The sequence below is a fragment of the Passer montanus genome, unplaced genomic scaffold (genome assembly GCF_014805655.1).
Source record: "Passer montanus isolate IOZ18808 unplaced genomic scaffold, ASM1480565v1 scaffold15, whole genome shotgun sequence".
Taxonomy (NCBI): domain Eukaryota; kingdom Metazoa; phylum Chordata; class Aves; order Passeriformes; family Passeridae; genus Passer; species Passer montanus.
The window spans coordinates 6,510,249-6,523,492 of NW_024362051.1; the positions used below are offsets into that span (position 1 = coordinate 6,510,249).

At 41.5% G+C, this 13,244-nt stretch overlaps 1 protein-coding gene across 1 annotated transcript in view; it reads right to left on the minus strand.

The window, feature by feature from the left end:
• TRPC7 (transient receptor potential cation channel subfamily C member 7) overlaps window positions 1-13,244 on the minus strand; it is a 71,650-nt gene that overhangs the window by 27,000 nt on the left and 31,406 nt on the right. The window contains exon 4 of the mRNA XM_039701487.1: window positions 2,630-2,794. Within this exon, the coding sequence (XP_039557421.1) occupies window positions 2,630-2,794 (165 nt within the window). The remainder of the gene's footprint in view (window positions 1-2,629; window positions 2,795-13,244) is intronic.

Here is a 13,244-nt window from a genome sequence, read left to right on the forward strand (position 1 = left end):
AGGTGAGGTACAAACTCCAGTCAATGCTATGTACCAATTTTTTCTGGGTAGTTTTTGGTATGGCACATTCTAACCCCACAGAGCTTTATTAAAGACAATTTTCTGTTGGGGAGGACAGGCTTTAAAGTATGTTCCTAGCTAAGATACATCAGTGAAGGAATTTTGAATGTGAATTCCTCTATTGCCCTATGTGAAACTGCAGAATTTGATCATCATAAGAATGTGGCACACAGTAGTGTTGCTCAGGACAGCTCCCATTGCAGTATTCCACGTTAGAGATTTCCTCCATTTTTCTCACTGCCTTGGTCCAGAAATGAGCCCCTGACTCATGCCTGGGTACCTGTGAGTCTCTGAAGACAGACCTGATTTAAGTTAAAAGTCTTAACTGATTATTACTGTGGAAAAGTGATTTCTTTGCCCAATTGTGTAACATCACGATTGCTTCCATAGTAAAAACCAAATAAAACACTTGTAAAGCTGACCAGGACAAAACTGGGAGGCTCAGAGTGTAGATGCTGCCTGTGTAGAATTTTCTGCAATTACACTGTGAGAGGATAGCAGGCTCTTGGATCAACCTGCAGCCCTTGAAATTAACAGTGATGATTTTGGGTGAGATACCAATTCTCAAGGAAAAAATTGTGTTTGTGATTCAGTTATTTCTATCACAGGCCCCAATCAAAAATCAAGACTATATTGTTCTGATCAAGGCAAATCCATGCATTAAAAGACAATACCTGTCTGAAAGAAATTTCAATTGGCCTTTGTGATAGAAGGTTACATGTGGTTTTTGACAGTCTAGTGGGGTGAAAAGGAAGGAACATTGAAAAATGAGAATGTATGAAAGGTTTAGGATAATGAAATCAGAGCTGATGAAAAGTTAAATATCCCCCTGCCCCCATTTTAAAATTTTAATACACCTACCTCAAGAAATTAAAACCAAGTAACTTTCTCAATAATTTCTTAGTTCTGCTATAAAACTGTTTTAGTTTTAGCAGGAGGTTGTCTCAGTTTCTTTCCTCTTAGTTTGTATGTTTTTGTTTTAAATTCTCCACTTATTTCTAGTCTAATTCTTCCCACCTATTGCCATATTAATTCTGAGACTGCACCACAAATGCTGCTGTTGGCTGGTGTGCCATCTCCCAACACATTCAACAGAGGTGAAGGAAATTAAACAGCTTCATAAATCCCAGCTAGACTGGGGTCTGACATGAAGGAATCAAGGTGATAATTTCACACAATAATTCCCTCTATGACCCAGCCAAAAACACCCACAGCACAGCCTGGCTTTGGCATGAACTTCTCTGTGAGCACCTCTGAGTCCTGGCTGGAACCCATGAAAAATGAGGGGCTTTGTGTTGGTACAGACCTCGAGGAGATGAAGTTACATCCTCATATCCTCTAACACAAAGTACTCCTCTTGGAGCCATTTTGGAGGAGACCAAGGCTTAAATGTGTTTTGTTATCTTAGATGTACTGAAGGACTTTTTCTGATTGTGTTAATATGTGTTTCAAATTATAGTCTTTCTCAATACTAATTGATGGATCTATAACTACTTGAGTTGGATACATTTAGAAAGGATTTCTCACTGTTTTTAGAGGAAGTGGAAGAAGATACTTTCAAGACTGAATACAATAGCTGTGCCAGGTGTCATTTTTATCAAATTTAAGTACCTGTGACAAGCCTCCTGCAGAAGACATCTACCTTGTAAAGGATGATGTTGCTGGCTATTGCTGAATGTGAAATGATCTTGTCCCCTGCCACCCCTTTTTCTGTGGCAAGAACAGTGACAAAGCTCTTTATCACTCAGCCACACGCTTATTTATCTCCACTTGTTTGAGCAGATTCTTTCAGGATGAAACCCCTACAGATTTCATGCCACAAACAACTCGAGATTTTACCTAAGCTAATGTTTGGCTCTGCTCCTTTGACCTCCAGGTCTCAACAAACTCTCCTCCACTGTTTAATCTATATTTAGGTATACAGCAGTATTTCAAGTTGCTTCATCTCTTCCCTCAAAACCATAAAGATTTTATGATTAAGTCTAGTCTTTGCTGCAACACTAACAAGTTTCCTGGGGCTTGCCAGAGTTTCAGGCCCATGTGTCATAATAATACTCCACTAAATAAAACCACAATAATGCTGCATTAACTAAACCCACAACAATGCTCCACTAACTAAAACCACAAGCTCAGAAAGAAGGAGGAAAGATAACAAAGGAGCCCTGAAGAAGGGAGGAACCCACAACAAAAAGTGCATGAAAGAAGAATTTAAACATCAGAGTTAACTAAAACAAGGATCTCCTCCTTTAGTTATTTCCAGTTTTGGTGGCTCTTCTATTTTTTCTTCATTTCACTCCTATGTTGTTATCTCCTACACATTATTTTTTCCTTTTGTTTTCCTGTCACCCTCTTTGCCCACCACGCCACTTCTTTCTCTGTAAAGATGAACCTCAAATGATGACAGTTCCATTTGTGTCTGTCAAGCAACACCCCAAGCTTGCTCTCCCTGGGCCAGTCTTAGAGGATACCAGGAATCACTCCCCAACACCTTTATGGAAAAATCTGGGGTTTCACTGCAGGCCCTGGGTAAAACTGCCTGTAACCCCCCCAGACCATCAGGAGTTTGTACCTTGCTGCAGGGAGCAATCCAGTAGGCTATGGCAAGGAAGGGCAGCCCGATGGAGACCCCAAAAACAGCCAAGAACTTCACAGCTATGGATTGCTGCCGTAAGCCTGAGAGGTTTTCGTACCACATGGTGAGCAATTGCTGCTGGCAGTTGGGGTGAGCAACAAACTGTAAGAAAAGCAGAAATAGAGACATCAGTGGCATTGTCTGAAGAGGAAGAGATTTCAGGGAATAACCTTCTGATCTTGCCTGTGGAACATGACAGGTCATGTCTTTGTTGTCCATAAAGCAAACAAATAGAAAACTGCAAACAGGACCCCCAGGTGGTGGCAGAACGTGCATCACTTCTGCTCCTTGTCTTCTCTAGAGAAAAGCTATTTTTGTATGACTATTTTTGTCTGAGCCAAACCCCAAAATCCATTAGTGGTTAGCACTGACAAAATGCATCTAAGCAAGTTATCTCTTGGGGTAAGACAGTGTACCCTGAGATTCAGAAAAGGCACAGAGAGGGGCTTGGAAGTCAAGCTGAAAAACACTGTGATGACTTTGCCAAGGCCATTGACACAGCAGCTGATATTATATTGTTCTATTCACTTTGTAAAGACCCAAAGGGAGCCATTCTGCAGGGCTCTCCTGCAAATTATGTGATCTGGCTGGTATTTTGCTACTTTAAATGCTTTATCTCTGAGTACCTTTCAAAATATGACAGCTCATTCTTTACTGATAGGACAAAAAGACAAATTCAAAAGCAGTAGGAAAAGCTGTGGTGCTCTGGTACAGAAAGTACCTGTTTTGTACCCTGTAACTGGGACTCTTCAGTTTACTGTTCTGAAGTAAAAATAAAAAAAAAGAGGTAAAAGAAAATGTGAGTGGCAGAAAAGTGAAAAGGGCAGTTTCTTATTGGCAAAATTACAGCACCACCAGATCCTACCTAACAGTTTTATAATGAAAGATTAAACTTTAGTTCATATTGTTCTTTGAGGTGATCGAATTTAGAAGGTGGCTATTTTAATCACAAAGAAGGATAATAAAAATGCAAAAGAATAGAAAGAAAAAATGAAAAATAAATATGTTGCTGGTGCAGCTAACTTCATAAGTAGAACTGAGGGTTTCATTTATTAGTTCTGTGGATGAATAAATGTTCCTGGGAGGGAAATGTAAAATGCTCTCCTCTTTCAAAGAGTAGAACTTTCTGGAGGTGAAGGGGAGGAGGAAGGGGGTCAAGAAAAAAAGAGAGGAGGAAAGCAGAGGCTGCTGCGAGCTTGGGGGCCACAGGGACAGGGACAGGGACAGGGACAGGGACAGGGACAGGGACCACGCCTGGCAGCCACCCCTTGCTCTGGATCACCCAGCTGGAGGATTTCAGCTGCCTTCTGTAGTTTTCTCGGGACTGAAAAGCAGAGAAAATTCAAATTGTGCTTTCATCTTCACTACCTGTGAACGATGATCAATTTGGGAACTTAATGGACTCTTTTTGAGATGTTTGCATAACAGAACTGTTACTGTTCAGGAGGAAATACAGTTGCACAGAAATTAGGATTGCTCTGCAGTAACACTTTTCTTTCAATAACAACACATTACTAGCTGTTTAAAATATGCTTTTGAGATGAATTAGGCTTTGGGGTCTACATTGCTCAAAAAGAAGAAAAAAAAAGAAAATGAGACTCTACCCCTTCCAATGAATAAATCAATCAGAACAAAGGAAATTGATGGGTACTTTTAACCGCCTTTGTCTTTAGAATTTTTTTCCTGGAAATATTAACATTTTAATATGCTTTCTTTTAAGCTGCTTTCATGAAAAAGAATGCTTTCACAAAAGGTAATTATAAATCATGATTCCTAGTTCTTCTGAGCATTTAAAGTTTAAGGTTGAAGTGATGACAGCAGTATTACAAGGAGGCATTTCCCAACGCCTGGTGTTTATGTTTGCCCTAATGCTGCTTGGGCTTTTTATCCTCCTGGCAAATGGACAAAAAAATGAAGTGTAAGGAAGCTCAGTAGAGAATTGATCCCTTCTGCAAATTTTATTTTCAGATATCATGAATTCAACAACATTTGTAGTGACTCATGGGAAGGGAAATGGCACTGGTGAATGTGCAGAATTCTGGGATGTAGGGCCCAAGCAATATCCAGACTTCCTCCTCCTGTTGCAATTGATTCAAACAAAGATATTCAGTTGTCCTTGGCAATGAGACAGTCAAAGTCTTCTGGTTGGCATTTCAGAGACTTCATCAGACATTTTAATCTGTCCATTTTCTCAATGTGTCTGGAAACAGCTACAATAAAAATACAAGTATGGGAAAATTGAGAAGGAATTGCCATAAAACCCAGTTCAGTGGAACAATTTATTTTGTTCAAGGCAATAAAGACAGGCAGAGTGCCATAGAGCCTTGGTGGTGTTCCTCTGTCATCTGTTTGGTCCATATCCTCCCGTTCCCCACACCACTCAGGATTTCCCATGGCTGGGTCCCCTCCTGGGTCAGGGGTCTCGTCAGCCCCTCTGAACATATCAGCCACTCTAGACATGCTTCAGACCATGGAGAGGGAGCTTACCACATAAAATACCAGGAAAGTGGTCGCTTTAACATTCAGGGGAAACAGAGCATTGTAAAAAGGTGATGTAACAGATTCAAAGGAGAAGAAGGAAAGGAAAGGCTGAAAAGCCTCATCCCCTGCTCCTCCTCTAACAAACTGGGTACAGTTACTTATAAGCCCCCAAAGAATGGAACTGGGACACGGGTTAGGATGAAGAAACCACAAACCATACATACCTTGAACAAACCCCAGTACCTTTGTAAACTCCCTATAAATCATTATCACCAAGCCCAGCACAAAAGCTATTCTAATCCATGTCCCTCTACTGTAAAAGCCACATGTAGGGACAATACTGGAGGTATCTCCACATAAGAAAAAAAGCCTAGGGACCAGAAAATGCTAAAATCTCAAAAAAGCCTAGGGACCAGAAGCACATGAAGGCCTCCATCCAGAGACATTATGGATTCAAGCAGCATGGCTACTGATTGCTTTATCCCAGTACAGAGTAGGTACAACCAAAATGCAATCAGTGCAGGTTTTTTCACTTTCTCAAGCCTCACATTGGGCGCTGAAAGAGTTTTTGGCCTGGTTTAGGGCAAATGTGGGGAAAAACCTCCAAAGGGGTTCCTCTAGAAAGCAAATTCAAGCGGCCCCTCCCCGCCACTGGTTTGGGAAAAGATTTCCTTGGAGAAAAGTGGAAAACACTGCTTATTTAACAAGCAAAGAACTCACAAACATGAAAAGATTAATAATACTGAACAATGGAACCTCTTATTGTTCTGAAGAGATGGCAAATTCAGAAAGTCCTTCTGTGGATTGGAGAGATAAAGAATCTTTTTCGTGGGTATGTCCTTGGTTTTTTCTTGTTCTCCCTGGGGCTCAGGTCTGGTGTCCCAGCTGCAGTGCAGCCTGGGGGGCCCCTGGATGATAACCCTGGTGTTCTCAGACTGAACATCAGCTGTACAGTTCCAAAAAAACTTCCAGCCTCAGCTAACTAAAAAAACCTAACTAAAATCAAAGCAGAGTTCTCTCCTGCTCCCTGTCCATGCTGCAGACAACACAGAGAGCTGATGCTCTTTGGTTTTGAATAAAGCCAGGAAAAAATTCACTATTTTTCCTCTCCCCCCCTTTGCTCCTGGATCTAATTTTAAAGGCACAAAACCTATTTCTGGACTAAACAGACAAATGGGGATACAATTCAGCATCATAAAGTCACCCCAGGACATCATCTTACTCTGATTATTACAAAAATGAGGGGAAAATAAGTTAAGGATCAGGAAGATCAGAGCATGAATGAGTTTTGATCTCTTATTTGCTTACAGCAAGCAGTACAGTTTTCATTGTTTTCTCTATTAGACATTAATGAAACACAGAGTGACCCCTTGGGCACTGCCAGCCCTCTCTCTATCAACATTTCAGACACTGGTCTTAGTTCTCCTCAGAGATGTTACATTTAACTTTCTCTCTTCCCTGGGAATGGGCACTGACACCAAGTTACAGATTACACTGATGCTTTGGTAAGACACTTAGGCACGGAGAAGAACAGAGCTTGAGACAAAGGCTTCAAGGCAGAATGCTTCAAAGCATAATGACAAATGCTGATGTGTGATATTGAATTTCAGAGGACTGAATGCTGCAGTGCTTTTTCAATGTTCCCATTAAACGCTCTTTTCCTTCCTCAGTGCTGGAAAATGAGGCGAGGAGGCTTTTAGGGACAAACTGTGGGTGCTCCTGCGCTGCAGACAAGAAAGAGCAGTGTGACCAGGGCTGTGCAGAAGGGCAGGAAATCTCTGATTGAAATGGAAGCACTGGCAGTGGAGGGGATTGCCTGGCTCCAAAGCCAGCCACTTAAAAGCATTGAGTGCTTTATCTCCTGGGCAGAGTCACTAAGGTAATGCATCAGGACCTGCGAGCTCAAGCAAAATGTTTTCCAGTGCTTCTGCATTCAGCAACCACGGTGGGAGCTTTGCTGGCCCCAGGGCCCTGGGATCCCAGTAGATAGCAGTGGTTTTTCCTGCTACTGTGCATACCTCTGATATAGGAAGGAAATTGTTCTTCCCTCCAGCCTATGTCACACAGCTTTTTAAGTTAAAAAAGGCTAAAAAACGTCATAATAAAATCACACAGCAATCAGCTCAAATAATGGAGCCACCAAAGCAGCATTTTTGAGAGGCAGTGGAAGACTCAGGTAAGTATTGACACCTCCAAAAGCCCTGTCCTGTGCTACAGGGGATTAAATAAGAGACATGAATATTATTCTGGAATATTGAAAAAAGTTTCTCAAAGACTTCTGTGAGAATTGAAAGGACTCAAAGGAAGAGTTTTACATATATGAATAAAGAGGGTGTTTCAGAGACCACTGTGAATGCCACATTGAGTGATCACTTTTCCACATTTCTATTTAATTTGATGTGTGACAGCTCTCTCTGGTAGCTTAACACGTTATATGCATTGTGGAAACACTTCTGAGCTCTTATGACAGAATGAGTTTTTTCCTTAGCATAGCTGCTCATGAAAGCAAGAGTTTCACTCCACAGATCATAAAGTACCTTTATATTTTATAAACATATAGAAAGTTACTTCTGATAAAAAACACTGCAATAGAAAGACTTTTATTTTTTATTTTCTATTATATTGAAGGAGAGGAGAGGAGAGGAGAGGAGAGGAGAGTCTCTATCTTGGACAGAAAAATGGTGTCAGCAGAAATAAGGAAACTTATGGCAAGACAGCTAAGAGACAGAGGTCAGCCTCAGATGACTGGAATTAATCATGCAGAAAGAAACCAGTATCTCTTTTATTACTGAAATAATTCCATTTCCCTTAAAAGTACAGAAATCTACCACCGAGGCAAAAGAATTAACCACTCAGACAAGATCACCTCACTTTGCTAATGTACCCTACACTGAATAGCCAGGGGCTGTGCTAGGAAGGCAAACTCATCAGTGAAGCAGTGAAAGCAGATAAAACCCTGCATATCAGAACTAACAACATGAACCTGGGACTATAAAGTCCTGAGGTGCTCCTGTCGTGTCCTCTCAGCTTGTGCCTTCCCTGTCAGCCTTATGGCAAACTTCAGTGTGTTTAATCACTGAGTGTGAGCTAAAAAGGAGCTGCATAAATAGACTTTCAGGAGAACACTGGGGATGTCAAGAAACACTGGCAGGGGCAGGGATGAGCAATTTCTCTTTCCATCATGTAGCTGCATTCATGTCCTTGAAGCAACCTTTCTGGGTTCATTATTAAGCATTTATCTTTTGATGTAGCTCTTTGCTTCTGCAAACCTACATTTATTAACACATTTTAGGCTGCAGCACCTGCTCACAGGAACCCTGGGCTGGGTGTGTAATGCTTCAAATGCCAGAAATCTGAGGGAAAATGCTGATTCAAATGAGTCATCCAAGAGGTTTCAATCAGCACCTTGTGCCCCTGAATTACAAGTGAAAAAGAAGGGGGCAGCAAATGGGTTGCATACATGGCTTTCCCCATTTTGCCAGCCCTGCCCATGGCAGGAGGGTTGGACCTGGGTGATTTTTAAGGTCCCTTTCCAACCCAAACCATTCTGTGATTCTGTGGTGTCAGGAGCAGAGGAGCAGTGCTCCTGCAGGGATCCACACACTGGACAAACCAGGTGGCATCTGGACCACACACATCGTGTGCTCTGGAAAGTTAAAAGTACATCAGAATAATCACAAAGATTTCCTGACACCTCAGAGACAAACACAGCCCGAGCTGAGCTTGCCATGCTCGTGTTCCCAGCAGGACCAAAGCCAGGGCTGGTCTGGAAGGGGACTTGAGGCTTCCTTGCAGCTTTGCTGTGCTTGAGCAAAACCAGAGGGAGGGAGGGAGGGAGGGAGGGAGGGAGGGAAAGCTGGGCTTGCTGCTCAGGCAGTGCCATGATTCTCCCAGCAAAGCCTTCACCAAAGGAGAAATGAAATCATCCTTTTTCAGCAGGTCGCTGAACACTGTGGGAGTATCAGCAAACATTGGCAGGGGTGGGAAAAACTCAGGGAAAGGTCAAAGCAGGATATTGCTGCTCTTCCCCTGAAGGGTGAAAAATACCCTGCCATTTCACCAAAGAGGATCAGATGAATTAAGAGGTAAACATATGCCCACATGCAAATAAGAGGGGAAAAAAATCACTGAATGTATTAAAAAACCCCATTGTTTATCTGCTTTTATAACACTTCTCCCTTTTGAAGATTCCTTTGATATTTTAGGTATTTTTAAGGCTTGAAGCCTAAATAAAGGGTCTGCATTTACACTGAATAAAATACTTTTCTTGAACTGAAACATACTTTTTTGGGGGCAGGAAAAAAGGTGAAAAATGTCTCAAAATATTTTTTTATCCAGTAAAAGATCTGTTACTGAGTTGTTTCACTTGATGCAGAGCAGAAGATGACAGAGCTCAGAGGGAATTGCTGAAGTTTGCTGGAAAACACGCAGTGCAGGGAAAGACCAGCACAGACAGAAGCCTTTCCTTATCTCCACATTGCTCTCTGCTCTGTGAACTTCCAAGTGAACAAAGAGCCCTTTGTTTTGCAAAAACTATTCTGACACCTTAGCAGAAGCAGGTGGGATATTCTATATATTAGGTATTTATTGCATGTTCTGGAGTGTGAAAAAAATTGTCTTTAGCAAATGTGTGTGCTATTAAATTCTGTCAGAGGGTAAACATGGCTGGAACTTGGTTCACTCTTTGCTGTTGTGGCTGCAAGAGAGGCAAATAAAACTGCAGAAAGTTTAAGAAAGAAATAGAAAAGTACATACCCTACTGCTAATGAATTAAAAATAACAAGTAAGGTTCCATTCAACAAACCCACGCTGTGACCTTGGGACTTTTTCACAAAAAAATATCTGCTCTAATTATAGTTAAATTCTATCCATGGCCACAAGCCCCATTTTAAAAACACTTTGCACCAGACTAACCTTACAAAAGAGAGTAAAAACAGGTCCAAATTCCTTTGTCCAGATGCAAAAGAAAGATTTTCATGGATGAGAGAAAATTCAGCTGATCAAATCTCATTTCAATGGGATCTATCCACAGCATGAAAGGAAACAGTACGTGACAAAGGGTCCTCTGAGGTATTGCTGCAGACACCCAGAGAACAAGGAAATGTCCCTGCCCTGAGGATTGCTGCAGCTCTCCCTCTGTCCCTGGGGCTCATTTGACTGTCTAATGGCATCACACAAATATTCATGAGCTTCTTGCTCATCCTGCAGATGAGCTTTGTGACAGGCTCGGTGAATATTCAGACCTGCTGTCTGGAGTCTGACTTCAGTGCTTTTAAACCTGTAGCAAAGGGGAAAGGTTTGTATTTGTAAGCAAGGTCCAGCTGAGCCAGGATTATCAGGAAAAAAAAATCCCCAACTAATTGTGCAACTTCAGCCTCTGAGTTACATTTAGGGCATAAACCCACAAGGATTTAGAACAGTTTTAGTAATAAATTGCACCTTTCACAAAACTTTTCACATTGTTTCCTTCTAAACCAAAATGTCTTTGTTATTAGAGCCATTTGGCAGAGGGTAAATACCCACACCAAAATGCAGGATACTCACACATTCCCCCAGTTTTATTGAAATCCAATATGTGGATCCACTTGCTGGTTGACCTGAGTTATGTAGTACAAAATTATAATTTTGCGCACTGAAAACCTTCACATAGCTCCAGTTTACAGCCACATCTCCTTCCTGTGACTCACCCTGCTGTATAAAAACAAGAGTGTTTGGGGCAGATCTGCTCCCTGCTAAATCTGTGAGTGCATTACCAGGGCTGGGCTCTCACTTTGCAGAGGTGGCAGGGGACAGGAGCGGGGCAGTGAAGGTCACCCCAGGGCTGGTGTGATGGCCTCAAAGCCCTGTGTGGCTCAGCTCTGGAAAGGGCAAGGCATGATCCTGTTAGAGGAGTGACAGTGGTGGAAACAGGGACAACTCAAACCCACTAAAAACAAATTGGTCTAATAGAAAACAAAAATAATGAGGTAAATAAAACTGCCAAGAGCATTGCAAATGCAATTTGCCCATTGACACTAATGCTCTCAGCACTGACTGGGAAGGCACAATTAATAATAACAGCAGAAGGGACTTTTGTTGTTTTCCTATTAATTTTAGGCCATATGAAATGAAAGGTAAGTCTGATCTGTTTGATGTGTGTAACAGGAAAATGCAGAATTTACACAAATTCTTTGATTGGTTCAGTTCAAACGTTGCTTTGCCTTTAAGTTTCTTTATAATTTGACTTTTCTGAGATAAAAATTGGGCTTTTTTGGGCTCAGCATTCTCCTCTAGGGTAGGGAATAAGGTACTTGGCTCTTTGGAAAACTTCAGTTTCTTCTTGTAGTGGGCTGCATGTTTTCTGAAGAGATTTATTGTTACTGTCTGATTTCTCCTCTTTTTACATATATGAATAAATCTTATGACTGAATTATTTATCTGAAAACAAGAGACTGAATTGCAAGTCCCAGCCTTTAACATTCCAGGATTTTCATATCTGTGCAAAATCAAAACCACTTGAAAATCCTTATCATTGAATTATTCATCTAAAAACATGCCACAATAAAAAACTACCAAACAACAATGTCCTTTTGGTGTATAAAAAAACAGCCACAGAGGGTACAGAAGGAAAGATTTAAAACATTGCCTATGGGGATTTAGGCAAAGTCAAAATTGGAGTCAGCTAAGGTCAGGTTTGTAGCAAACCATATAAATTGTCCTTTTTTATAGGAATTTTATTATTAATTGTTAATAAAGGTAATTTTAAGCCCTCTCATCAGTGATGCACATCCATACAATGGTTTTGATGTGTTCTTGTGCTCACTTGTCTGGATCTTGATGGACATTTAAGACGCTGTGACACTTTGCAAATGAAAATAATTAAGTCTGCATATTACAGCAAACTGGGAATATTGCAGACAATATTCAGGATGGAGAAATGATTCATTGAAACCTTAAGAGGATGGATGGATGTGCAGGAAGTAACAAAATGAGATTCGTCAAGGAAAATAAAAGAAATTAAAACATCTGGGAAAAAGGAAATAATCAGAGTCACAGATTTTAGTGGGAGGAAGGAACCTTGCTAATGAAATACTCAGATATAGAAGTGCATTCTGTGGGGAAGGGAAGTAACTCCTTCCCTTTCCAATCTCTGTCAAAACATTTGCAACATGCAATTAAAAATGTAAAAAGAAAAATTACATGGATAAGCTTTAGAGTCCAGGATGACCACAGTGTTTCCACTGATATTAAATTACATTTTACAGTATTCACTGACTCTCCCCTGACAGAAGCAAGAGATGCTTTTCTTCCCACCACCTCTGTCCAGGCCATCAATGACTTCACAAGTCCTCATTTACATATTCCTGAAACTAAAAATTGGAAAAAAATTAATGAGGGATTGTAGCAACAAAACTACAACTTTCTGAAAACCTTTTGATTGAGAAGTTCTTTTCCTTGAGGCTTCTCATCAGATGGTAAACCACAATCCTGTCGTGTTCCAAGCCATATCTGTGTGTGTTACAGCCACTGGGGCACTGAAAGGTCAATGCTTGTGCTGTGAGAAATTCCTACAGTGAAGTTGTGGATGTGAATCACTTCATTTGGGTTTTCCACGGGTGTTCAGGCTGGTGTGCAGGTGTGGCTGGGCCCTGGTGTGCCCTCTGCCCTCTCCCCTGCAGCAGTCCTGCCCCAGGGTTCTCCCTGCAGGATAACTGCAGCTTGAGGGCAGAGAGATCTCACCCACCATGGCATGTGGCACAGAGACACTCCTTGCTCTCCTACTGCCAGAACTTCTGGTCACTTCTGGGTTTCTCCTGCCCTCTGTTCTCCACTTTATCTTCCTGTGCTTCCTGAGAAAAACCCGAGCTGTCCCAGGTAACCTCCCTAAGGATGCTCTGGTGGAGTTTGTCTGGGGCAGTGTCTGTAACTGCACATTTGGGGGGGCAAAACTGTCTCTTGAGCAAAGCAGGGCTGGTTCTCCAAGCCTTCTCCAGCTCCCCTCAGGCTGTTGCAGCAGTTAATGAGAGCTGGGACTTCTCATGCCCTTAAGTATCTGAGTCATGTGACCAACACAGTGAAAAGTTATAATCTA